Source organism: Equus asinus, chromosome 13 (assembly GCF_041296235.1).
Source record: "Equus asinus isolate D_3611 breed Donkey chromosome 13, EquAss-T2T_v2, whole genome shotgun sequence".
Classification (NCBI taxonomy): domain Eukaryota; kingdom Metazoa; phylum Chordata; class Mammalia; order Perissodactyla; family Equidae; genus Equus; species Equus asinus.
In genome coordinates, this window is record NC_091802.1 from 38,357,381 (window position 1) to 38,384,866 (window position 27,486).

A 27,486-nucleotide genomic window follows, 5' to 3' on the forward strand; every position below is an offset into this window, starting at 1 on the left:
TTTTGTTTTCATTATGGTTCTCGGTGTACTTTATTCTCCTGCTGTCTAGCTAAGCAACCCACACAGGACAGAAATGGGTAGCACTGAGGAATGATCAGATTTTTTTCTCCCCAAAATTCCTGCCCCCTCCCTAAGCCCTGACCAACCTCTATCAGGAATGGTGAGTAGACCATCCTCTCCCTCAAGGAACGATTACAATTTAAACAAGGCATTAGAGGGCCAGGTCTCTTCTTAGTAGGGCTTAGGAGCTGGTGCAAGATCTTTATTCACAATGGAGCGTCTTTCCTTCCAACACCTGGATTTTTTTTTTGTACACTGGTTCATAGATCGGCACTTGACTTTGAACCTGGCACCAAAAGGCACAATATCTGATACCCTGTACAAGAGCTATTAGAGATGCTGCCATATGGATGGGCAAAACAGAGCCATTCCCACTTATGAATGGAAGGCTTGGACAGGCAGGGAAAAAGGAGGTGAAGAGAAAAACATAAGTCCCTATTTTTTGCTAGAATGGAAATGGAAGTGGGAATTTAAGGTCTTGTTATTTTTAAGCCTCCAAAGACCAGGAAGCAATTAAAAATCTTCCTTGGTGTTTTTGAAAGCAGCAAAAATTCCTAGTAACTGCAAAACCAAAAGGGGATCAAAGCTCACTGACATCCCTCCTTATTGCTGAAAGGTTCTAAAACCAAAATTCAGGGTGCTGAATTTGTAAAAGGGAAGATAATCAAGTCTGATTCATGGTTATCACAGCACATCACACTTTTAAAAAATATATTAAAGTGTGTGACCAGGGGAATGTTTGACACCATTTATTAATCTTCAACTTCAGTGGAAAAATATAACCTTTTCAAGTGCCATTTTCATCACAAGAGTTCTAGCATTATATATATATACTTTTATATATATATAGGTTTTTTTGTTGGTTGGTTTGGAAGTGCAGCAAGAGACCAATACCGCATTGTAGTTAATCAAATAAAAGAGAACAGAAGCCCAAGCAGTTTCCAAATGGTTCTTTTATCAGATTGTTCGAACAGTAAATTTATCCTTGTTTGCAATCCAAAATAGTTACCTGAAGTTTGCTCTGTGTGTGTGTGTGTTTACTTTTATTGTGTATTTGTTTTCTAAACTCTTTGGCACAATTTTCTGGGGGCATTCAGACTGCCACGATACATGTCAGGAGAGAACTTTTCTTTTGTGCTGCCAATTCTAAGCATTTAAATTTTGGTTTGTTTGGGTGTGGCTTTCTTTTGTTTTTGAAGTCTGCATTCTTTATTTGTAACAATTGTATTTTTATTTTTTTCTATATCCTCTAACTCCAGAGTTTTCTTTTTCTCCCCCCTCCCCCCCTCCCACTTCTACATTCACAGTTGAACCATATTATTAGGAAAGGCGTCTTGATGAAAAGATCAGGATGGGAGCTCTGACCATTCGTCAGTGTTTTCCCTAGAATTAAAAAAGAAAACAAAAAACAAAACCTAAAGAGCGTCTTTCCTTTTTTTTTTTTTTTTCTTACATCTCTTGTGCTGCATCAGTAGACAGAACTTCGGTTAGTTTTATGAAATGCAATGTCTAAACCCCTTTTATCTGGGAAAAAGAAACTGCAATGACTTGAAGTTGAGAATGTGGATACCGCCTCACTCACACACACTCATTCTCAGACTGGAAAGAATCCCTCAGCCTCCTTTTAGCCGGCACACATACAGTGTGGCAAAGGTACACCAAAGGTGGGCTTGAGACCCAGGCTCCATCTTTCTTACCAGTAGCAAAGGCCAGGCTGCCTTTTACAACAAAGCACCACAGCTGAACCCAGTCCCTCCTCCTCTCCCAAACCAGTCACTCCACTCTGCACCGGCCAAAAGGCAGAAAAGCTAGTTCTAGCTCTCTGCAGAGATAGCCTTCTTTTTTTAAGCAAGTAAATCCATCGTTTTTCTTTTCCAAAACGGCCGGCGTATGGTTTCCTACGAAGCCAGTGCTTACTTAGCTCACTCACAGCGCTGCTGTTGGCGGCTGCAGCTGCGGCTGCGGCTGTGGCAGGATTTTCAATGTGGTGTGTTTTCAAGCCTCACTCACTCATCCTCTCATTCCCAAACATTCAGCATCCGTGCACACTCCTCACTTCCGGGTTTTTCAAAAGATTGGAGATTTCCAGTGGGGGTCTCAGGTTATCATCCCAATGGTAACAGATCTAAAAACAGATGAAAAGAATGGTCAGTTTCTGAGATCACATCTAGCCAGTAAAGTCAAACACCTCTTTGATTGCTACAATTAAGTTCTCATAGGCCTGAACTAAATTTGTCAACTTTCCAAGCACTGATTATTCTTCTTCTCTTCCTATGTGCCATCTTTGTTGTTAGTGATGTCGAGTCAATCCCGACTCCTAGCAACCCCGTGGATAGCAGAGTGGAACGCTGCCTCGTCTTTTTGCACCATCCTTTCATCCTCCCGCACTATATCAGACAATGCTCCTCTGCCATTTATAGGATTTGTTTTGGAAATGGGTGGCCAGGTCCTTCTTCCTAGTCTGTCTTAGTCTGGAAGCTGCGGTGAAACCTGTCCACCACTGGGGACCCTGCTGGTATTTGAAATAGAGGTGCCAGTGCTTTCAGCATCACAGCAACATGCAGCTGCCTCAGTATAAGGATTGACAGATGGGCAGTGTGGTTCCCTGACTGGAAAATGAACTTGGGCCGTGGCTGTGAGAGTGCTGGATCTTAACCACTAGGCCACGAGGGCTGGCCATGTGCCAACTACCTGCTTTCATTAACACCTACATCAGAGGGTGGGAGGGAAACTAAAAAGACACAACTCAAAAGAGTCCATTTTACTGAGCTCTGTGGTGTAAGATAACTGGTATGTGAGAGGAAAGTAAATTAAAACTGCATTTCAAAGCAGGCTCAGACAGCTCTGGCTTCGGGTATCTTCTGTGGAGCTAGGCAACATCTAAAAGCACCGCAGTCAAGAAAGAAACGAGCATGAAGATGGGAATAGAGTGGAAAAGAGAATTATGGAAAAATGCCATTATTGATGACTTTATTAGGACCCAAAGTGATGTGGGGACTTCAGTGAATTCTTTTTACATAAGTTCTGTTCTTCATCACCATGAGGAATCAAACGTTTGGCTCAAGTCAAGATTGAGGGTGCCTGACCCTTCCACTGGTCCCAGGCTGAGGAACAAAGGCCTGGCTCAGAAGCACTTATTTGGGAAGGAGTACAAAACAAAACACCAGAAGAAAGGCAGCTCTCGTCAGAACAGTCTACAGAAAATGTACCTCTTCCCCAAGAAATCAGAAGGGGGCAGTAGAGACAAGTTCTTACCAAGCTTGGTTCTTCAGTTTCCTCAGTTCTTTTGTTGCCCATGTAGCGAGGGTTTTTGCTTTGTTAGTCTTCGATCTCCGTCCTTCAGTTAACAGTTCATGGATCATTGGCCTAGCTTCTACTAATTTCAGTACATCCTTCCCAAATGCTGTACACAAGTCCCTGGGCAAAACAAACAACTGAAAATGAGCTCCTGGCCCTCTACCAGTATCATATTTTGGGCTTTCCAAACCAGTGCTAAGCTAGCTGCGGGCTTCTGAGTATTCACCTAATTTTTAACCCTGGGAGAAACTTTAGAGATAAGTCAGTCTAACACCTGCCCTCAACAGATGAGAAAAATGAGGTCTGAAGAGACACAATGACTCACCTAAGCTTCTACAGCTAATTCATGGTAAAATCAGAATTAGAACAGCCAGGTCTTGGAGCTCAAGACCAATGTTCTTTCTTCTAATGATGCCTCAGAAACCCTCAGTAGGGAAGGCTAAACAGAGGCAATTTGTTGACCAACATCAAAATATGGGATGGACACGGATCTGCTGCTGCTTCTACACTCAGAACTAAAGAGTTTAGTGGGGGAGAAATTAGCAATCTAGATGGTCTGGAATGAGGCTAGAGCTAAAGTCTGAAATGAATTATCATTTATGAGAACTCAAAACAGGATACCAATGGTTCTATTAAAGAAAGAAATTTCTGTGCCGAAGAAGTGGGTAATTACCATCCAGGCTACTCTCAAAATTCCTTACTACACGTCCTCTCATTTCCCGTGAGAAGTTCTATTCAGCTGTTGGAAGCAGGGTATAACCTACCCTATCAGTCCAGCAGCACAAGCTACTACTCCGTCTGTATGATCCTCGTCTCCAGCAATGTGGTCAATGAAAGACAGAATAAATTCTACTCTGGGTTGCACCAGCATCACGTCCGCTATAAAAGAAAGAGAAGGTGTGATGAAGATGTCCCACCTTTGGCAGAATTACACCCCATTTCAAAACTTCCAAATACTCCACCCCCACGAGGCAGGTTTCAGGCTGGAGAACTAGCTGCATATAGTTATAAAGCAAATGATTCCTCCTCAGATTAAGATGTCATTCTTCAAGTCAACAGAAGAGGCAGACAGTCCTTTTCTTACAAGCAGATGTAACATAGAAGGAACAAATGGAACCTTTCCTCTAAGCCTGTGCTATCAAAGGAGTAAAGTACAAACGTTTCCCCAGTCAATAACAGAAATGTCAGGTGACAGAGGAAACCTAACCCCCCGATCTCTCCCTCCCGTTGCACTGGGGGCCCTCAACAACTGCCATTCCTGGTTGGTGTAGGTGCAGCCAGCACCAACAGCCTCGCTCGATCCCATCCCTTTCAGTGTTCAAGAAATGTGATACAAAGTAGCAGATGAAGGGGGAGCAGAATTAATGAAGTCTGTATCCTCCCCCAAAGCTACTCTCCTCCTTCTCCCCTTCCTGTAAGCAGTAGGTACTAGATTACAAATAAGCTTTCATAAGAATGAAGGAAACCGCCCATTTGGCTAAGTGCACTCTGGACTGAGTTGGGCTGTATACTCAACGGTGTACGTTCTCCTGGTCTCCCTTCAATCCCTGGACGATTCCGGTATAGGCTTCCAGGCAGCCTTCCCTCAGCTCATTCAGATAATCCACCATGTCATAGTCTGACTGTAAGAGACAACGAACAGAATCGCCATCAGACTGGGCACCTTTGGTTCTATGTTTGTCAAAAGTCCCGCTCCTCCAACCAGGGCTGGCCTTAAAGATAACTTAAGCTTACCTTGTCCACCTGGGCTTGGGAGGCCTGCTGAAGAGTATTCAGTACAACTTCTAGGTATTTTTTAAATTCTCCACCAATAGCAAGGGCAATATCACCAAACACTGACAGAATCTGCGGCTTCACAGATCTGTGGACATTCTCATTCTGACAAGGGGAAAAAAAAAAAAAAGGAAAACCAAATTAATAGAAGTCAAAATTTGTTCTGTCCAAAGACCTGAGAAATTTTTTTTTAAAATAATAAGCAACTAAGCAACTACTAATGCGCTGGGTATAGACCTTAAGGACACACACAAAAATTAACGGTGGTTCTCTCGAAGAGAGGGATTACATATTTACTTTTCCTTTGTACTTTACTCGTTCCCCACCCCGCCCCCACCCAAATTCCACGCATTGAGCATGCATTCCTTTAATTAACTTTACAACCTTACTTTAGAATCATCTTGTAAAAATGAACAATTCCCTTCTTTTTAAGCCCACAGCCAACAATCTGAGAACTTACAGCTCCCTGTCATGGATCTTGATGTTTAACCATCTTTCCAACCGCCAATTCCTTCAAATACCGGTGAATTAGATTGTGTGTACAGACTCACCCCCAAGTTCTCCAGCAGGAGCTGCATCACCTCATCACAGAAAGGCAAGATGTTGGATTGCAGGGCACGGCATAAGTCTCCCACTAAGCCCACAGCTGCCAGACAAACCTGCCAAGAATCAAGGAAATGATCTCCCAACAGAACAAGCTGCTGCAGGGCTAAGGCATTACTTTTACCTAGCTGCTGGTCCCTTACGGCTTGAACCTAAAGCCAAAGAAGAAAACATTCTCCTTCTGTAAGACTAGTTCATTCTAACAACCAACATGACAGAACGAGAACTAGGACTATCCGAAATATTAAGAAAGGACAGAAAAGACAATATTCACCAGAGATGGTGGTGACAAAAGCGGGTGGCTCTTAGGGTACTACTCTGGCACACCTAGTACGCACCTGTTTCTCACTGACTACTTCTAGTTCAGCCATGTAGGGCAACAAACAAAGGAGCCCGACACTGCACCACAATCACTAGCAGGTATGAACGAGGATATGAATGCACTAGTCTGAAAAGCAGGCCTACCTGGTACTCAGCGTAATTTTTCAATCCAATGCCCAGGAAGGGTTTAAAGGCCTCCATGTACTTTAGGAATTCACCACCCAACACTGTAAAGAAACAAACGATTAGCACCACAGGATTATCACAGAAGGGAGCAAAAATAACGACCCTAGCTCTCCCAAAATGTATTCACTGCACTCAACAGGCTGGGTGGAGTGAGAGTGACTTACTGATTTTATCATGAAGACGTTAAGGCTGCCTGGGATAAGCCGAATTCACAGCTGCCGGACGGGACTCCCTGAACGCCCTGGAGCCAGCACTATATCTCCAGAGTGGGATTTCTCTCTCACTGACACAACCGAGTGGTATGGCTCTCAAGGAACGTCAAGGTGACTTGTGAAGTGACTGAGCTAGCAATACTGCCTCTTGTCCACCTCATCTGATTGCAACATGTCCTCTCTGGAAGCCAGCTTCAAAACAGGGTCCGTAGGCAATTCCATCAAGGACTTACTTAAGAAGCCAGTCAGGAAAAGCAGACTGGGCTTCATATCAGAATCGGCCACTCCAGGAGACAAAATGAACTCTGTGCCCTATCAGGGTGGTCACATGCTGCCAGAGGAGTCAGACATATGCTCTTTACGTTAGATATAGGTCTGGTCCTCAGGTAATGGCCTTAGTAACATATCTTATAGGCCACCTCCGAAGAAGTGTTTCAGGTTTCTGAAGTGCTCCTTAACGGCTCTTTAAAGAGTCTCAAGTCAGACACGGCTTCCCCAAAGCAACTTTGCAAAGCCAGACTTGTTAACAACCAAAAAAATCAATCAACTCCTTGAACTCATTCAATGTTGCATTCCACCCCATACTAGGCACCAAGATGTGTCAACCCGAGTCCAAAGCCTTACAACCTGAACTAGGAGGAACCAAGTGCCAGGAAAGAAAATAGAAATCTTTGCTTCCTCCATCCTTGATAAAGAGCTAAACCTCAATAAAGTAGAGGCTTTCAAGAGGAAAGGAACCTGATAAACATGAGGTAGGTGATAAGTTTCCCCCCAAAAAAGGTTGCCAATCTGAGTTGCAAAGTGGCTCCCCATTTACTTCAAGGAGAGTGGCAAGGCAGTTATACACAAATTTACACTGATGTTCAGTCCGACTTGGAACTGGGTCATGCCCCAGTAAACGAGAAGACAGACCAAGCTTTCTGTGGTCAGAGTCTTCATTGCCACTGGAACTCTTGCATTCTGAAGACAGTCCCTGCCAACACTGGCTCACTGACCTTCCACCAGCGTGCTAACTGCCATCAGGGCATCCTCTTGCACTCCCCCAGACCCAGCTGTGCTTTGGAACATCCTTAATAGGGAGGCCATGACCACATCAGAGATCTGCAAGGCGTCTTGATGTTGCACTTTCCGGAGAACATTCTGTGAGATAAACAAGAGTTCTGGATCTAGATTCCAAACCCTCCAAGCAGAACACTAGACCTTTTTTAAAAAAAATCAATTAACTCGCTTGAAAAAAAATTCTTTTGGGAAAGGTCAAATTCACTTTTTTTTTTTTTTTTTTTTGCTGAGGAAGATTCACCCTGAGCTAACATCCATGCCAATCTTCCTCTATTTGGTATGTGAGTCACCACCACAGCATGGCCATCAATGAGTTGTGTAGGTCCACGCCCAGAAGTGAACCTGGGCTACTGAAGCAGAGCACACCAAACTTAACCACTAGGCCATGGGACCAGCCCCTCAAATTCATGTTTTGTGCTCAAAAGTTTTCATAGCCAAGGTGCTGGCCTGGTGGTGTAGTGGTTGGGTTCAAGCACTCCACTTTAGTGGCCCAGGGTTCACTGGTTTGGATCCTGGCTACAGACCTACACATCACTCATCAAGCCAGACTGTGGTGGCATCCCATATACAAAGTGGAGGAAGGCTGGCAAGGATGTTAGCTCAGTGACAATCTTCCTCAAGGGTGGGAAAAAAAAAGAGGAACACTGGTAACAGATGTTAGCTCAGGGCCAATCTTCCTCACTCACACACACACACACACACACACACACAGTTTCACAGGGGAAATCATCTGCAACAAAACACAAATTTTAATATCCCTTCTATTTCCCAATTCAGAACACACACAAGATGCTCTTCTATGGTGCAGAAAGTCATCTCCTCTGCATTTCATTTATGTCAGACAAATCCCTGTCAGTAGTGTCCATATTCCAGTCTTAGCAGAACAGCAGTTAAATTATTTCAGCCTTAAAGAAGGACATGTCAGGGCCAGCCCCATGGCTGAGTGGTTAAGTTTGCACACTCTGCTTCGGTGGCCCAGGGTTTCACCGGTTTGAATCCTGGGTACAGACATGGCACCGCTCATCAGGCCATGCTGAGGTGGCATCCCCCACGCCACAACTAGAAGGACTCACAACTAAAAATACACCACTATGTACCAGGGGGCTTTGGGGAAAAAAGGGAAAAATTAAAAAAAAAATTAAAATTAAAATTAAAAAAAAAAAAAGGACATGTCATATTAGAGTCCTTACATAAAACAAAAAAGCATTTCTTCCTATATCCTAACCCATTTACAGATGGTCAAGAAATAATCTTGATAAAATAAAGCCAGACTGATCCCTCCTAATTTAATATTCCTCAAACCTCCCTCCTTACCCATTACTTCGTTTCAACTAACGTTGCTGGATCATTCCTGTATGTGTCTGATGAATAAGGAAAGACCTCTTAACAGTCATGCTTTAAAAAATGAAGTTTGGGGGCTAGCCCCGTGGCCGAGTGGTTAAGTTCGTGCGCTCCGCTTGGGTGGCCCAGGGTTTCTGCGGTTCGGATCCTGGGCTCAGACATAGCACCACTCGTCAGGCCATGCTGAGGTGGTGCCCCACATAGCACAACCAGAGGCACTCACAACTAGAATACACAACTACGTACTGGGGGGCTTTGGGGAGAAGGAAAAAAAAAGAGAAACTTGGCAACAGATGTTAGCTTAGGTGTCAACCTAAAAAAAAGAAAACGAAGTTTGGAGTGAAAAAGAGGGGGTTCACAGGTAAGACGAGCTAGTTAGCATGACTCAACACTAAAATCTAGTACCTACCTAAGCAGCAGACAAGTTGCAGGGTTCTCTCATTCTTGGGTAAAAAAAGGAATACCTCCTCAGCCACTCCATGATTCCAGTCACGAGTGAGGAGTAATATTTTATTTTAATTTTCCCAGTCTCTCCTCAGAAAAAGTCTACTGTGAACACTAGGTACGATAAATGATGGAAATTATAATAAAGCTTCTAACAGCAACTGTTGTTTCAAAAGATGATGGTAGAAACTCAAGGCTATATTTTTAGCCAAGTGAACCATAGCTGGGAACCAAATCTGACTGGGCTAAGCCTGAACAACCAATGAAAACCAAAGACTAAAAGTTGCCAACACAATTCGCTGTGTAGCTGGAGAACCAGCACAAACCAAGCAGTTTCCTTCCCTACACTGTGCAAAACGCAAATTGCCTCTTTATAGACAGACAAGAAAGGAAGATGGGACATTACTCTCCCAATAAATCAGAGACCCAGGCCTTCTGAGAAGAGCTTCTCATCAGCATCATCTATACCATTTCAGAGTTCTCTGTGCACATGAACTTGTCAACCTGAGCTATGACTCTCTTCCCTGGAGCTATTAAGTGATATGGAAGCATCATACCTGAAGAGTTGCGCAGAGTAAAGACTGAAGGTCATTGAACTGGATCCTATCCGATGTGCTCTGGATATGTGACTACAAGGGAAAGAAGATCATCATGTTTTGAAAATAAACACCTTCTCAAAAGGCTCTCAACTCCCTCAATGCTTCCATTTTTGCTGGGTTTGCCAGGACCGCTAAATAGTCTTTACTGATGCTAATGTAGAAAAGCAAATAAAAAACTTATATATGTATGGGGTCTAACACACGAGTAAACTGTGGCGAGAGATGTAAATTTTAATTTGCAATGTTTTTTGTCTAAGCCTTCTATCTTTCTGAGAAAACATATACTCCAGCAGCAGACAGTAAGAGCAGCCTTGGACGCAGAGCCGTGCTGGGAGCGCTGTAGGCCAGGAGCGCAGGGCTCACCTCCATCTGCAGCACCTGCTGCAGCCGCTCCATGATGACCAGAGTGGTTTTCTGAACGGCGGGGTAACAATCCTTGGCACTGTTCTTAACAATTTCCATCAGAGATTCATATGCAGAACTCCTGAGATTGTTCTGGTGTCCATCAGGTCTGTAAGGAACACAGCAAAAATCTTAACGCCTCAACTGAGAGAGGAAAGAAGAGTTGTTATAATATAGACACTGTCTCACTGAAAATAAGAACCCAGAAATTGATGTGGTTGCAGACCTGGTTTGAGTTTGGCAACACAATACAGCCAGGAACCAAATTTTCCTTTGAGCCAATGGCTAACGTTCATTATGGTCTCCAGACCTGGTTAAACTTTAGAATGGCCTTTTTGAAAATTGCTAAAATTATAGGGAAAAAAATTAGTTTAAAGTGCTGAAGAACCCACGTGGACAATTGAAGAGGTTGCCTGAATAGCCAAGAAAAAGATGCTAATTTTCTTCATTCATCTGTGAGAGATGCCCTTCTAAACAATCTAGAAGATAGAAGCGGAGATGAACTAGTCAAGCAGGGAAGACTTTCTACCCAGCCCTCTTCCTAACGGTTTCTTTTAAGCATGGCTTCAGGTATAGCTCACAGAAAACCAAAATTAAAGGTGGTCCCCAACTTATAGCCCCCTAAAACTACATTCCAAAAGCTCATTTAGGGGCCAGCCCCGTGGGGTAGTGGTTAAGCCTGATGCACTCCGCTTTGGTGGCCCAGGTTCACAGGTTCGGATTTTGTCAAGCCAGGTGTGGCGGAGATGCACGTCAAAATAGAGGAAGATTGGCAACAGATGTTAGCTCAGAGCAAATCTTGCTCACCAAAAAAAAATCTCATTTATAAAACAACTGCATTTAATGTCAAGTGCTTTCTTCAATATCATAAATGGCAGTTAATGATTTGGTGTAGCAACTAAATCCATAATGAGAGCTACTATTTGTCTTACACCATAATCAGACACTCCTGTTAACTGCGGACACTGCAAAATGAAGGGACTTCTCTATATCAATTACTCTCTATAAGCAGAGAAATGAGACTATTTTCTGACTTCACTTCTAAACTGAACAATTCTAAGGTAGACAGTCTACGTTTCTTTTCTCTCTGTCCTTTAAACACATGATCTACTACAGGATTCTTTTAATTCTTCCTATTGCAATGTTCATGACTGGGTTAGACAGCCCTCACACGTAAGACAAAAGGAGTTGGATGCAAAGACACCACCCATTTCTGTGTAGTATCAGCTACCTGTCTGTGGTCTCCAGGAGCTTCTGAACTATGAGTTCAAAAGAAGAAGATAAGCAATAGGTAGCTGGTTCTTCCTGATCATCAGCTACGTCTGCAGCTTCATAAGCAGCTTCAGCCAGACTGGAGAAAGCCTTAAACCCAGACAGAGTTAATATTAGTCCTGAAAAGAAGGCTACCTACCTTAGCATTACCCCATTTCTCAAGATACTTTGGGCAGCGTTCCTTTCGAACTGATCTAAGAACAGATCAAGGCTAGAGAATCCTCAACTTTTTCTGTCAAGCTCATCTCAAGACAACCTAACGTTTTAGAGGTATCCTTAAAATTAAATGTTTATTTATTTATTTATATTTTGTTTGCCCTGCCCACAACTTTCTAAGCACGAGAGTACTTTCACCTATGACGAATGCCTGCCACTTCCCTGCTCCTTCCATTCACAGACAGGCTTCTGGCCCACTCCTTCCTCATCTGAACTTCCTCCCCACAGCCCCAAATGAACTCCATACAGCCTATACTGACTCAGCACTCAGGCCGCCTACATTCCTTCCCTCTTGCCCCTTCTCAGCAATGGTACTTTTTGTAGCCGGCAACTCTCTACCTTCATCAAAATTTCTTGTCCCCAAGCAACTGAAGAAAGAAAATCAAGTCCAGATAGTTTTCCCACTGGGTAGGCATGACTGTTCTAAATGGTTCAGGAACCAGTCACCATGAGTCAACAAGCTCCCACTGGCTAATGCAGTTGGCATCTCCCCTGTATTTTAATTGAAGAAATTAGAACGGGGATGCTATTCAGAAAAACCCTTCCAGTGAGGTAGACCCATGTCTCTCCTACACCTCCTACTTCCTTGCCAATGGCTCGGCCAGGCTCCTTATCTCAGCAGAGAAAAAAATCTCTTACCCAGCATACATTTGAAGCCACTCTGGGTTCAGCACTGAGGCCCTCAATCAGACACTGGAGCAGGGGAGTCAAGTAGACATCATTGATGGCAGCTTCAGGGAGCAGTTCACAAATTCTGCCCACAGTCCATGCAGTTGTATCTCGAACAACTACACTGGGGTCTTTCATTAATTCTATTAGGGTGGGCATAGCCTGAAAACACATTTATTGGCAAAGCAAAACAAAGATTAAAATTCAGGTTGACTAATACCTCAGAAGAGGGAATACTAATGGCTGGGTTTTAACTCAAAGCATCAAGATGGTTTTCTCATTTTAAAAGACATGCTTGTCAAATACCCAACAATATAATAAAAGTAAGTAAAGTGAAAACTAAAAAAGTCCTCTCTTCACCAAACCTCAGTATAGAGTTTTAGTAAGAGTTTGGTATGAGTGCTTTCAGCAGTCTTTACTCAATTACTCAGGTACAGCTCCCAGGATGCAGCTGTGCTGGCACTTGGCTACACCCTGAAAGGCTGCACTCTATATGCACAAAACTCAATTAGAATGGACTTTCGTGTCATCTATAACAGCAAAATAAATACAACACTTTCACTTTCATAAGACTGCGTTACGTAATTGTCATTTTGTCCTAAGGACAGAATATCACGCAACTAAAAATTATGCATTGAGTGAAAAAACAAGTTCTAAGACTTGTCGCAGTAAGATCTCCATCCGGCTGCACACACACGGGAAAAAGCTGCAAGGACAAATACCAAGAGTTAAGAATGTTATCCTTGGGCAATGGGATTAATGGTGACGTTTTCTTTTTGGCTTTTTCTGCATTTTTCAAAAGTCCCATGACTTTTGTAATAAAAAAAGGTTAAGAAATATGTTACCCCTCGTCGACGGCAAATAGCTATCTAGAAATAACCTTTGTGGATGACTATTTACAGCTTCGTTTCTAAAATAAAGGCACACTTTCAAGCAAAAAGTTTAAAGAAACAATAAATATCCCGTTTTCCACCCCAAAACTCCCTTAGCTTCACCTGTATAACTAGTGGTTTGAGCTGATTGGGCTCTGGTCCTTCCAAGATACAGCCAAAAGCCATCACTGCGGCATCCCGGTACCGCCAATCAGGATTCTTGATGTGTTCTTTGATGAAGGGGAGGACATGTGGGACAATGTCATCTTCACAGCAGGTGGCCAGGAGCATGAGGCATACCCCTGCTGCTTTGCAGGGGTTCCAGTCGTCATCATCATCATTTTCGTCCTGGTGAAACAAAGTGGCACTAGTTAAGTTTTTCACTTTAACTGAAAAGATCCTCTACTTACTCCCAAATGTCATTAGAACTTAAAACTTTGGGGGAGTAAATAAAATATAAAACCTTTAAATTTTCATCTCTTCCACAAAGATTCATCACAGCACAGCCTATTAAGTAAGACGCAGCTGGAGGAAGATCGCACTTCCTACCACACAAAGAGATGAGTAAACTTCAACTACATGCAACAAGGATGAACCCTGAACATACAGAGTAAAAGGCAGAACAAGAGTCTATGCTATATGGTTCTAGTTATATGAAGTTCAAAATCAATCAAAATTAATCTAGAGTTAACTGTGAGGAGTTAACACCTAAGACGACAACATGAGGGAGGATTCTGGTGTGCTATTAACTGCTGTATTTCAACAGAAAGTTAAACAAGGGCTCAGCCACTGCCGTAGTGCTTAAGTCTGCACGCTTCTCTTTGCGGGCCCGGGGTTCACGGGTTCAGATCCCTGGCATGGACCTACACATCGCTCATCAAGCCATGCTGAGGCGGCATCCCATGTAGAAAATAGAGGAAGATGAGCACAGATGTTAGCTCAGGGACAATCTTCTTCAAGCAAAAAGAGGAAGACTGGGACCAGATGTTAGCTTAGGGACAATCTTCCTCACTTCCCCCCCGCCAAAAAAGGATTCCATTCAGCTCTGCCCTGAAATTAGAATTCAAGGTATGTCTTCCTTATTGTGGCCACCCACACCACATAGTAACTTAAGGCAGGTTGCCTATGCAGTTTCAGAAAATTACATACCTGAAGAATGATTTGTTCCCAAACAAAAAAAGCACAACAAAAATATGCAAAAGTAAAGATACTAAGATCAAAAGATAAAAAACAGCAACTGTAGAAATGAAAGATGAGATGACAATTTAAGGGAACACCCAGTTCATTTCAAACCAAATACATCTCCACTTATCTTTTGAGATTGCTAAATTGAAAGTCATCTACTTTCCTAAAAACAAATTACATTCTTGTGTACAAAGAAATTTTGCAGTGCTCAAAGTTAGAACATTCTTTCCTCACAACACTGCCAACTCTCTGGTACTGCTTGGTACTACTTCACATGCATCAGAAGAGATGAGGTGACAAAAAGAACCTTCCCAAACACCATACCAAGAAAAACGGTGACGCATACAGTCAAAAGGAAACAATGGCAACCAACATACACTTCTAAGAAAAGAATTTCTATATTTACTCAGACCCACATCTTCAAGTTACTTTTACTTTGTCCTGAATCTTATTAATTGATGTTAATCATGAAGGATCAGAACTTTCTTTCATGAGTTGGAATCCTTCATTAGGATCCGAATAACTCTTATCTAATCTCATCAGCATTTTAGAAGCACATCTATATATACACCCACCGTGAACTCATAATATCCTAGATATCAGCAGATGGTCAACTGGCCTAAAACTAGCAAATCTCTCTTCCTACCTTTTCTTTTTTGAGGAAGATTCGCCCTGAGCTAACTACTACTAATCCTCCTCTTTTTGCTGAGGAAGCCTGGCCCTGAGCTAACATCCGTGCCCATTTTCCTCTACTTTATATGTGCCAAGCAGTGCCACGTCCACACCTGGGATCCAGGCTGGTGAACCCTGGGCCGTGGAGAAGCGGAACATGCGCACTGAACCATTGCGCCACCAGGCCGGCCCCTCTCCCTACCTTTTCTTTACTGCAACTTCTACAGCACGTCTCCTGTGTCAGTTCACACAATGTAGCACTCAGAAAATCAGAGCGGTATGTGTGGCTCATCCATGATCAAGACTGAAATGTTCAGATCCAGTTCTCCACAAACAACTCAGAGCCTAGAGGATCTTGCAGATCCAGCTCAGCTATTCTTGAGTCATCTATACGACAGACCATTAACCAGCTGAAGAGTTGCTCAGTTCCTTCACGGAAATGGTTCCACAGCAAACCAACCCTTCACAAGGTTTCACAGCTTACCTGGCTAGATACAGAAGGGAACTCACCTGTTTGGTTAGTGTCTGTGTGAGGATTGGAACCAGGTACTGCAATGCTCCCTTGGCATAAAACTTGCTGGTGTGCTCAGGGGGCCGTCCTTGCTCTGCTGCCTGAGGAGACACATAATGCAAATTCTGGACAGCAGCAAACAAGCTATGACACTAAAGGCACAAAATGAGAGCTGCCCAGGGGCCTGCACAGAAATATGTGGAGCAAATGGTAACGTCTGCTTTCATCTTTGGAGGTGCTCATTTTTTGGTCTACTTCAATGAAATTCTTTTAGGCCATACATATAACCTACCTTAAAGGACCAAGCCAACTTTAAGAATTACATTCTTTTTTCACAAGCTCAATTCATATTAAAAAGCCGTCATCTAAGTGACCTTTTGGATCAAGAGATGTACTAAATTTACATAAAGATGTCAAAAATAAGATTGTTTTTTAAAGTGCATAAAGACAATCAACGTTGGAAACCAAGCTTGAATTCAAAAATTCCAAGTGCAGAAGTTACCCCTTTCTCCATATCTAATTCCTTCACCAGAGTCAGTAAATTATCAATTATACATCCCATGCGTACACTAGGACTTCCAAAAGGAAATAACTCAGCATCAAACGTCACCTTGTTAAACTGTGACTGCCTACTGCCCCCTTGTGTTCACAGTACTAACATCAATATTCACAATAAATCATGCCTGACTAAAACATGAGATGCTTCATTACTGATCTACCTCCCTCATGACGGGCTTCGGCCAGCAGAAAAATCAAAATCTCTACAAATGGAGACATCCTCTAAGCCCAGTCAGAATAAAGCTTTCTCAGAGAGTAACAATATCCACAACGGAGATACATCCGAGAGCCCAGTCAGAACAGCTCTCCCCGTACCGACCCTCTCCCAGGCTCACCTCTGAAGCCTCAATGGCCAAATCCATTTCCTCATCACAGACATTGGACCAGAATTCTATCCCTTGCAGGGCCACCTCATCAATGTCACTTTTCATTGCTTCAATCGTGATCTTAAGAGAAAAAAACATGACATTCCAGGCCCCAAATAAGTGCTAGTTCAAGTTAGACCCCTCCTCTAACCACAGACATTCAAGTTTCAAAAATAGACATTTATGAAAGCTAGGTATTTATGAAATGAAAGGTAGAACCAGGAAACAGATTTTTAAAAGATGCTCTTTTTACCAGCACAAACACAGCACAAGTTTTCTTGGCAGAGTACTGACGGTCTTAAACAACACTCAGACTCAAGGAATTTCCCTGATTTCATAATATTAAGTAAAAAATTACAGAACCAGCAAAACAGCAACTAAGAATGACAGGTTGTGCAAATAGCTACACGCTCAAATACACACAACAGGAATACTCACTGCAAAGAGAGCGGGACCCATATACGTCTCCATGTACTGATAATACAAGGACATTATCTTCACCAGATTCTGTAAGGCAGCCACTCGTACCTTTCATAAAGAGCAGATTAAACAGTTTACTAGGTAGTTTTAATAACTATGCAATCTGACAAAGGTAAGTAACTCGTTCATTCAGATGGGTCAATGATCTAAAGGGTCAATCAAGGTACATTTGGGTAAGGTTATCACTACCCCCGATCCATTCCTTCCTTAGTTTTTCCACGATTCCTTCCTATTTATCATTCCTTTCCTTCTCTTTTTTACTTTAAAGGTGCCTATGGAACCCACAGCAGACTAAACTCACTAATGCCACTCAAACTGGATGTTTCTCCCACCTGCTTCAAGGGTCCAGTTTAGGTTACAGCAATAGCAAAGCTGTTTCAATGGCTACAACGGAAAACAATTACTTGAAAAACTCACAACAATCAAGTAGCAAGGTTGATCAAAAATCATTTCTCCCTTAACCCCCTTCAAGAGGAAGGCAACTTCCATTATGCTAACATTCCAAGTACTGTTTTTCTCTCTTCTCCAATATGTTGGAGAAAAATTATTAATAACAATATTAGTCAAGCCTTATTTCCAAAGTCACCTGATTCCCTACATTTCAAACTACTACGCTAGAGTTGGTATCCTAGGAAAAACGGCAGACAGATTTTTCCTACAACCTCATACTTACCCTCGTATCTGGACATTGTGTGGCTTCACAGACCACCTGCATAATAAAGTGCCTTTCGGACTTCAGGAAGAAGGAAAAAAAAAAGAATTAGAAGAGTATAAGCCATATATACAAAGACTGCTAGACTATCCCCCTTCAAGAAACACTCTCACTCCTTCAAGGATCCACCCAACCCTGGACCAATCAAGCAGCCTTTCCTTGACTTGGTAATGACACTATGAATGCTACAGAGAGTGTGCCCTCAGTGTCTACTATATGACCTGCTCTCTAAGGAGGTCCCTAATCTTTTAATCCCCCAAATGACCTTCAATAACAAGACTTCAGGGAGGCAGCAAATAAGAAAATGTAGGTCACAGGGTTTAAATAAAGATGGTTAAAAACCTACATTAGGAAAATCTGTTTTCTTGTATTTAAAATTCAGAAGAATTCAAAACATCTGCTTTACTTCAGAAACAAAATTTGCTTTGTGGGAGGTGGCAAATTCACATCAAATGTGGTAAAATACAGGAGAACAGAGCAATGAACTTTATTTGCTACTGTCCTAAGTCTTCTGAAACTAAAAAGGAAAAACTCTCTTTTCTAAGCAGTTGGAACCGCAGTTTACTTTGGCTTCTTAGATGTCCCCACTTTGTCCACTATACAGCCAAGAAATGGCAACAAGCCCAGCTAAAGCATCAACAAACATATACAAAAATACTTTCAGACCATATCATCCAGCAATTCCACTTCTGGGTATATATCCACAAGAACTGAAAGCAGGGTCTCAAATATACATTTGTACACCCACATTCACAGCAGCACTATTCACAATAGCCAGACGGTGGAAGGAAGCAACCCAAATGTCCGTTGACAGATGAATGGATAAACAAAATGTGGAATACACATACAATGGGATATTATTCAGCCTTAAAGGGGAAATCTTGACACATGCTAGAACATGCATGAACCCAAGATATTATGCTAAGCGAAACAGGCCAGTCACAAAAAGATACATCCAACACCGTATAATCAAACTCATAGGAATATAAAGTAGAAAGGTGGTGGCCAGGGACTGGGAAGGGGAAAATGGGGAGCTGTTTAATGGAAATTGCCTTTCAGTTTTGCAAGATGAATAAGTCCTGGAGATTGGTTGCCAAACAATGTGAATATACCTAACACTACTGAACAGTACACTTAAAACTGGTTAAGATGGTAAATTTTATGTTGTTAAAAGAAATTTTTTTAAGATTGGCACCTGAGCTAACATCTGTTACCAGTCTTTTTCTTCTTCTTCTCCTCCCCAAAGCCCCCCAGTATAGAGGTGTATATTCTAGTTGTAGGTCCTTCTGGTTGTGGCATGTGGGACACCACCTCAGCATGGCCAGATGAGTGGTGCCATGTCCATGCCCAGGATCCGAACTGGCAAAACCCTGGGCCAGCAAAGCGGAGCATGCGAACTTAACTGCTCGGCCACGGGGTTGGCCCCACACTGTACATTTTAACACAAATAAAATAAGTAAGTAATAGGCGGAAATACTTTCAGGCAACATAAACTTTATATATTAATTTTCAAAAGGCACCTTCCTAAGGAGGTGTAAAGCAACTCAGTTTCCATAACTTAAAAAAAAAAAAAAAAATCCCAAAGCATACCCACACTTTAGACTGCAAAAGGAAAAACCTAAGCTTAGTTTAGATCACATCATCCCCAAAACCTGATGAGAAACGGCAAATACTCACTCCAGGGCCATGTCTCGCATAACGCAAATCTTAACTAGAATGGAAATGAAAGCTTCTAAACAAAATGGTACTTCCTAAATCACAAACTTAAAAAACAACCTTTCCTTTAACTCAGTCCTCACTCTCTGAACCTACATCTTTTTGTCAAAAGACACTCACCTCTTTGTCAAAGTTTGCTTTGGTGAACTCCAATGAGTTCAGGAGTGCATTCGTAGCTGCTAGCTTCACATTATTACTAGGCTCTTCTTTCCTCATCCCCTGGATTATGGCAGTCAGAATCTCATTGGACTTATCCTGTAGCTGCTCTGGGTCCTGAAACAAGCAGAGAAGCGCAGTGAATATAATAATGAGTTCATGACTAATCAGCAGTCCCTTTAACTGTAAAATCCACTTGAGTGAGATCCACTCCTCTGATCTTTTCCCACACATTTCCATTTAGGGACAAACCACTTGCAAAATATCCCAGGGTCCGGTAGTCCAAAATCAAACAGAAACAAGTTAAACTCATCGGCTTCATCTCTGACTTCTTAGCATAATGACTCTGGGCATGAGGTAATGCTGGCTTTTTTTTTCCTTCTGTGCAAATGGAGATGGTAGTCTGGTGTTTTTTTTCCAGGCCATCTGTAGCAACTGAAGTAAAGCTTCAGAACATCTGAGGACCAAGGATAAACACCTGGGCACAACAGCTAGGGAGTCTAAGTCCAGGTGAAGTGCTGTGGACTTCTCTGCTTCATCAAGTCTGCGTATCAAAACAGACACCAAGAGTGGTAACCTCAGCAGCAGCAACAGTCCGAGGAGGGCTGCATTTAACATACTGTGTTGTGGTTCCAATGTCTAAACCAACTACAGCAAGGGCTGGCAAACTGTTTCTGTAACAGTAAATGAAAATGTAACACGGCATCCGTGGTACGCTGAGGATCTTGAGAAAGGGATCAAGTCAAGGATGCTCCAAGACAGAGAATATTCTCTTTCCAAAGTCCAGAATCTACGCCTCTCCAAACATATGGATCTCCATATTAAGTTTGTGACCCTCAAGTCTCTTTACTTTAGGGCATGATTAGCAATGTGAGAATGGCCAAGTTAACTATCCAAATAAACAAATAAAGCAGTCCTACTTCCAAAGCTTCCGCAGCACTTCCACTACTTCTGCAGTAGCTTGGTTTTCTTCATGACATGATAAAAAATAATCCTAATACCACGCATGTCACAACTACGGGGAATCAGAGATACACAATTAGATACGTCAAGCAGCACTTACTATATCTTGGCAAATGTAACCAATAGCTTCCAATGTCGACTCTTTCATGTGCTCTGTGCTGTTGGGGTTTGTGACGTTGGCCACCAGCTGAGGGATGAGTTCTGGCCACTGGTTCACTGGGATCTCTGCACAAGCAATACCAGCCACACACTGGGAGGCAGAACTAGGCCGGTAAGTTTCTGTGCCCAGAGTCTGCAAAACCTGTACACACACACGCACACAAAAACAAGATGAAAGACAGCAATTCCTAACGTTATTTGAACACATTTGCCTACTACTACACCTCTTATATCAGTCTCTGAATTATCTGTAACACAGAAAAGTAGAAAAAGGCATATACAGTATACATCAGCTGTCGAAAAAAGCCAGCCTCAGTACCAACACCAGCACAGTCAACATTGCCCCAGAGACTAGAAATGAAACCAACCATCCCCCACATCCAGATGGAATTCTCCAAAGCTAGACACATCACTTCAGTGTTCAACACAGTTAGGAGGGAGTAGCATTAAAAGGCAGAGGAGAGGTGACCAGCCCCACGGCCGAGCAGTTAAAGTTCCACGCACTTGACTTCAGCGGCCCAGGTATCGTGGGTTGGGATCCCCCCGTGTGGACCTACTGCACTCGTCAGCCATGCTGTGGAGGCATCCCACACACAAAGTAGAGGAAGACTGGCACAGACGTTAGCTGGCAAATCTTCCTCACACACACACAAAAGGGCAGAAATGAGCTGATAAAATGCACCTTCTAGGCTCCTTGGGGGTGGTATAAGGAAAGGATGCTCACAGTCTTGTTTTGTGGACAGAAAGCGTGGATGTCAGAATGAGGCTAACCCTGGGGCATTCGAGTCTGCTTCACAGTAGATCACTGTCTAACCAGATTCGAGAGAGAGATCTTCCCACTCATGAAACATGGAACAAACCTTCTTCCTTCCGGCCACTGACAATTTAGCACCCTGGGTGACTTTCACAGACAGGCCTTGGTCAAGTAACACCACTTAATGCAGATACAAAGTTACTAACGGTACCAACACCTAAGAACTAATCTTTATTTAACTTCCAATCTGAAAGGATTTGTTCTGTTTGCCCAAGAATCAAAAAACTGTTCCCTCCACCATCAACAGATACCAAGAATTAGTTAGATATGCCAATTAAAATGACACCTGCTTATCATTAAACATGCTTTGTTTGAAATGGTAATCATACAAGCATTTATGTAAGGGGCAAAAGCACAGGTACAGATAAAGGATGAAGCCACAACTCACCCAAGGTTAATCATTACCACAATCAGCTAATTCAGTAAATGAACTCACTAAGAATCACCAGTCCACCACTCAAATGGCAAACAGTTAACTGTTCCTGGCATGAACGCAGGACAAAGAGTAGCTGCCAGATATTCAGGCCAGCTCTGCTGACTGGGTCAGGTCACTTAGTATCCTGCTTTGTAGCTAATAATAATGAGCTCCCCATCTTTTTCCTTTATATGACGGATCATCATCCCTGCCTGGCCCCCACTCCTAACACTTCTACCCGATAACAAACAGTTCCAAGTGATTCTAAATGAAGGTTTTGCTCTCTAGGTCTACCAGAGCTAGAACGGACTTTAACAAAAGCCCTATGTCAAAGACATGGGGGGTGAGGGGTTGGGAATGAGATGAATTGTCCAAAAAGGCAGCAACTGAACAGTATTAACCCAAGTCTGACTAAGAGTTCCAGTCCAGGCTGCCTTGATACTACCCTACATCACCTCCTAGCACATGTGTGGACAGTACTGAACCCCATTCTACTTTTACCTTTTCTCTTTTTAATTGCTTCTAGAAGACCCTTAGGTAGTGTTACTTGAGTGATTCTGAGACTACAAACGTTCAACTCCTGAGTACTGAAAGTTATTTTTCTTAAAACTTGGGGTGACCCTAATGATAATACCCAATTATTGGAAATAAGAGGAATAAGAAACTAGCTCAACTGTGTCCAAGACTCAGATTTCAAAAAAGAAACAACCATCAGCACTTAGAAAATGTGCTAGATGTGCTATGAGAGGGAAAAAGGCCAAGATAATTGCTAACTTTTTTTTCATGCACAAGGGCTCAACAACGCCTATATAAATTCTTATCCAAACTAAAAATAACTTTGGTGTTAAGAGTGATGTGCCAAAAACCAAACCAACCAACAAAAAACCAGTCAATTACAGTTCCAGTCATGTCTTATCTCATTTACTATTGTGTAATTTAAGAAAGATGAGAAAATGAATGGGCACTATGAGCATCAAGAGTTCCAGTGACTGATAAAATAAACTCCATTTCTACCAAGTTACTGACGGAAGGATTAAAATGTTATTACATAAGCAGACCCAACGTGGATAGAAATAGCTCTACATACACTGAAGATTCAGAGTTGGCTTTCATCACCTAGTTCCCATGCAAGCACCTCCATGCAAGAGTGGAGAGGGAAGGAGGTCCATAACTAGAAAGAGAAGCTACTGCCTTAAGGGGAACTAATTTACTAAATGCTGACACCTAGAAAAAGGAAACAGCAAATACGACGTGGAGAACCATGACCTGCACAAGCACACACACAGGACTCCCCGACTGGCTTCCCCTCAAATACCAAGGACGAACTGATGACTGCACAGATGCTTGACTTACTACGCTCTGCGCCTTATCCGTGAAAGAGAAGCCACTGAAGAAGCTCATTAAAAAAAAAAGCACACATCTGTCCACATATTCTGAACCCTTCACTGTAGCTAGAATTATGGATCCCTAACCGAGCAAGAGTCACAAGAACTCGATAGTGCGGAGCAACAAGGGACATTCAATTTTCCTCAAAATTCATCAGCTCAACTCTTTAAACCCCTTGATAAAAAGCCAAATGTTTCTAAAGAAAGTTTTTCATAATTTGCTAAGTAGATAAAAGCACCATTAATGTCATAACCTTATTTCGCAAACTCTTCGGGCTTGAAAGGCCCAAGAGATCATTTAATTGCTCTTCTAACTCCGCACAGTGCCATGCCTAACCACCAAACGATGAAAATTATCTACAGCAGTTCAACAAGAGCTAGGTGCTGGGTGACTATGGAAGAATCACTTAGGGAGACAGTTTAAAAATTATCTCTGAGCCTCACTCCAAAAGGGAATCTCTGGAGGGAGTCTGGAAATACGTATTATTAACAAATTCTCTAAGTGATTCTGATAGTCCAAGACTGGGAACCACCAATTTGTCTACTACGCAAATTCACCAAAGATTCTACAAATTCTGGCATCTAACTAAAGTTTCCCAAACTGCTGCAGTCTATCTCAGTAATCTGAAAAGAATTCCAATGCATTAATGGGAACAGAAGAGCTGAACTGAGAAAGAAGATTTAAACCAAGTAGAATTTTTATCTTCAAGTGAAGCTTAGGTCCCAGAAATCTATCACACTATCACTCTATCCCTTTGTCATTTGTAAATGACCAAAAACTGACAAAGATGTTTCTTGTTCCCTAGACTAATATGACCAAAGGGAGATGAAAGTTACTTACATAATTCTTGACTTCCCGTCGAGCATTAGCATCAATAGCAAGCCACCTCTGCTGATACTGTGCCTTGATATCTGGATCTTTAGACGTCAACGAGTTCTTGATTTGTAGACCAGCTGCAACTCTGGCAACCTGACTGTTTCCTGGATTTGCCAGCACTCTGGACAGTTCCACAAGGAAAGTGGGCTGTTAGGAGAAGATGCACTTGTGAATGGAAATATCTCCTAGGAATTTCACCATTTGAGAATAGTTTATGGAGAACCAAAACACGGGAAAATCTAAATTTTTTAGGACATATAACATCTCAGAAAAATGCCCAAATATCTACTTCAAGACTCTTACGCAAATGTCACGTGGTATATAAGAAAGTCATCCACGTTCTCACGCAGCCTCAGTGTTTAACAAGGAGTTACAGATTTTCCTATCAACATCAAACCTTCACATTAGAGCCCTCAGGATTAAAGCAAGTTTGACCATCTGGTAGTCGGAGGATTCTTCTGTGTTCCTAGAACAGTGCCTAGTACTCAGTAAATATTTGTTAAATGAATGAGTATGTTACAACAGGGTAGAAAATAAAATTGTTTTCCTAAATTTAAAAATCTTAATCCAAAAAACAATGACACTCAGGGTGGCTTTTGATCACATGGAAGCAGGGAATCTTGTATAAGAGAGGGAAATACTTATAAACCTAAAACATGGACTTTGGAGGCTAGCTCTATTTTAGCTGTAAGTGTTCCGTAAGAGAGGAACAATGAAAAAAGATTTCTAACGGAAAATTGATAAATATTTAGAAACAGGGTAAAACCAAAAAGATAAAAATGTAAAGGAAAACAATTTTATATTTAATAGTCAACAAGCAATACACTAAAGGATCCTATACATTTTGTACTTGAGTTATCCACTAAACATAGTGGATTTCTGACAGCATACTTAATCTTTTGTAATGCACAGGTGCCCAAAACTACTCCCTTTGTTTAAAAATTCTAACACACACTCCTCTTCCCTGCAGAAAGCTCTGTCCAAGTGGAGAAGTTAACAGGAAAAATCAAAAGCAGATAGTTTCTTACCACTAACAAGTTCCGCAATCACAGCAGAAGATAATTCTTAAAAGTTTTATTAATTATGTGCCACTAAAGAACGTTAGGAAGATGTTAGGAAGAAGATAAAAGGCTTCTTGCAAATTAACAAAAGCAGAAATAAGCATATACCCTAAATGGAGGTCTTACCAGTCTATGCTAGGGGAAAAAAAATCTTTTCTATGAAAAGCTAAGGATAAAAAGGTTAGTACTGAAAACTAGCACATACAAAAGAAAAAAAAATCATTCAAAGCCAGTTTGTATAAAATAAGCCTCATCACCTTTTTTGCTTACATTACTTTGCCTAGATAACACAAAGGACCACGTTTAATCATAGTGTGGTTTAGATTTATACCTAATACTTTTAAAGGATGTCAAGTATCATCCACCCTTCCCTCTGTTCCCCATCCCCCCACAGGAGAGGGACACCAAAGAGAAACATTACTAGCATAGAGACTGTCTGAAAGAACCTATCGTATATTTTTATTCACAGATCCAGCCTCTGGTGGACTTCAATTTTTTTCTGTACCCCTTAAATTTGAAAATATGAAAAATGAGGAACTTTCCTCTGTGATTTCATCTGGAAAGAGGCCCGATCTCAAGGATGAGCCTCAGGGGGTTGTCTGGGTACAGATTAAGTGTCCACTCGATTGATGTTAAAAAAAAAAAAAAAAAAAAAAAAACCCAAAAATCCCGGGAAAGGAATAACCAAGCAGGAAAGGGAGAAATGCTGCTGGATCGGGCATTCGGGTGCCAGGCCTGGCCATGAGCACAGACCAAGGGATCTAGGAAACGGTAGCACTCTGGAAAGTACGTGGAGAGAATCAAGAATCACAGGGGCCACGGGACAGGAAAGAGAAGCTGGCCGGGGTCAGACCAGACGGGCAGCCGGGCTCCGAGCTTCCACATGGCCCTTAGGCCCGGCTCCCCCACCCCCACCCTTGCTGAACACGCAGCGCCGCGCAACCTAACTTCCCTTCCCTCCCTCTTTCTCCCTCGCGCCGCACCGCCGCCCTCAGGCCGCGCGGCGATTGGGCGGCGGTCACCCCGGCGCGCCGCGCCATTGGCCCGCTGCGGGGCCCGGGGCGGGACACACCCACCGGCTTCCCGATGGCGGGGTTAGGTTGGACCGGGCGGGGGGGAGGGGGACGGGATGGGGCGGGGTGGGTTCCCGAGGCCTGGGCCTCCGGGAGGGCGGGAAGGCCCGCACGCAGGGATGGGAGACGGCGGGATGGGGACGGCGGGCGGCACGCACCAGGTTCTCCACGGCCGCACGCTCCAGGAACTTCTGCGCCGCTTCCAGTTCCAGCCGATCTGGGGGAAGGAAAGTGGGAAAAGGGACAGGGTCAGAGGGCCCGAGGCCCCCCTCCCCCCACCCGGTCACCTCGGCGCGACCCCCGGCCCCCGCGTCCTACCGGGGGACACGGTCTTCTCGAGGATGGTGATCAGCTCCATGGCGGAGGGGGTGGCGGTGGCTCCTCCTAGGACGACGGCCCGGCCTCTCGGGCGGCGGCTCTCACTGGGGATGGGGGTTGGGGGTCGGGTGGGAAGGGAGGGTGGGGTGGGGGGCGGGGGTCACCACAAGCCCATTCACCGGCTCCCTCTTGGGGGTCGCCCCGGCTTCGCGGCCTTCCTCCTTGCCTTCCTTCCTCCCTCCTAATTTGCTGCTGGCGGCGGCGGCAGCTGCTCCTCGCACGGCGGGGGAGGGACCCCGGGGGCAGCTCGGAGCGCGGCTGGTGCTCGGGCGGCGGAGGGAGAAAGAAGGAAGGGAGGCGATAAGTGAACGGCGGCTCGCAGGGAGGGAGAGAGAGGAGGGAGGAAGGCGGAGGGATATTCGGGCCGGGCCTCTCCGCGGCGGCACCGCGCTGCACGCCGATTGGCTGGCGCCGTGGCCACGCGGAGTCCCCAATTGGCCGGGCGGGCAGCGTTGAAGGGCCGCCCTGCGCCGATTCGCCCGCCGCTTTCAAGGCCCGGGTTGGCTGGGCGGGCAGCGGAATGGGGCGTGCGGATTGGCCGAGGGGAGGGAGGTTGGGGTGGGGCAGGCGAGAGCCGGCCGCTGATTGGACTGGCCTGGTAAAGGCCCTGAGCTCAGACCGGCTGAGCGCTGGAAGGAGGCTGGACCGGAGGCGAGACTCTGAGCCCGCGTGATTGGCTG

General features: G+C 43.5%; 1 protein-coding gene across 1 annotated transcript; it reads right to left on the reverse strand.

The window, feature by feature from the left end:
• On the reverse strand, window positions 1-27,184 carry KPNB1 (karyopherin subunit beta 1). Its single transcript, XM_044744434.2, has 22 exons — window positions 26,747-27,184; window positions 26,587-26,645; window positions 24,259-24,441; window positions 20,745-20,945; window positions 19,646-19,798; window positions 17,771-17,830; window positions 17,056-17,145; window positions 16,588-16,698; window positions 15,694-15,795; window positions 13,450-13,674; window positions 12,425-12,616; window positions 11,529-11,659; window positions 10,259-10,406; window positions 9,854-9,925; window positions 7,448-7,592; window positions 6,199-6,281; window positions 5,682-5,789; window positions 5,092-5,235; window positions 4,874-4,979; window positions 4,122-4,236; window positions 3,316-3,477; window positions 1-2,185 (listed from the first exon to the last, which is right to left on the reverse strand). Coding segments are annotated over exons 1-22 (2,631 nt in total). The 5' UTR covers window positions 26,787-27,184; the 3' UTR covers window positions 1-2,184.
• Between the last annotated feature and the right edge of the window lie 302 nt (window positions 27,185-27,486).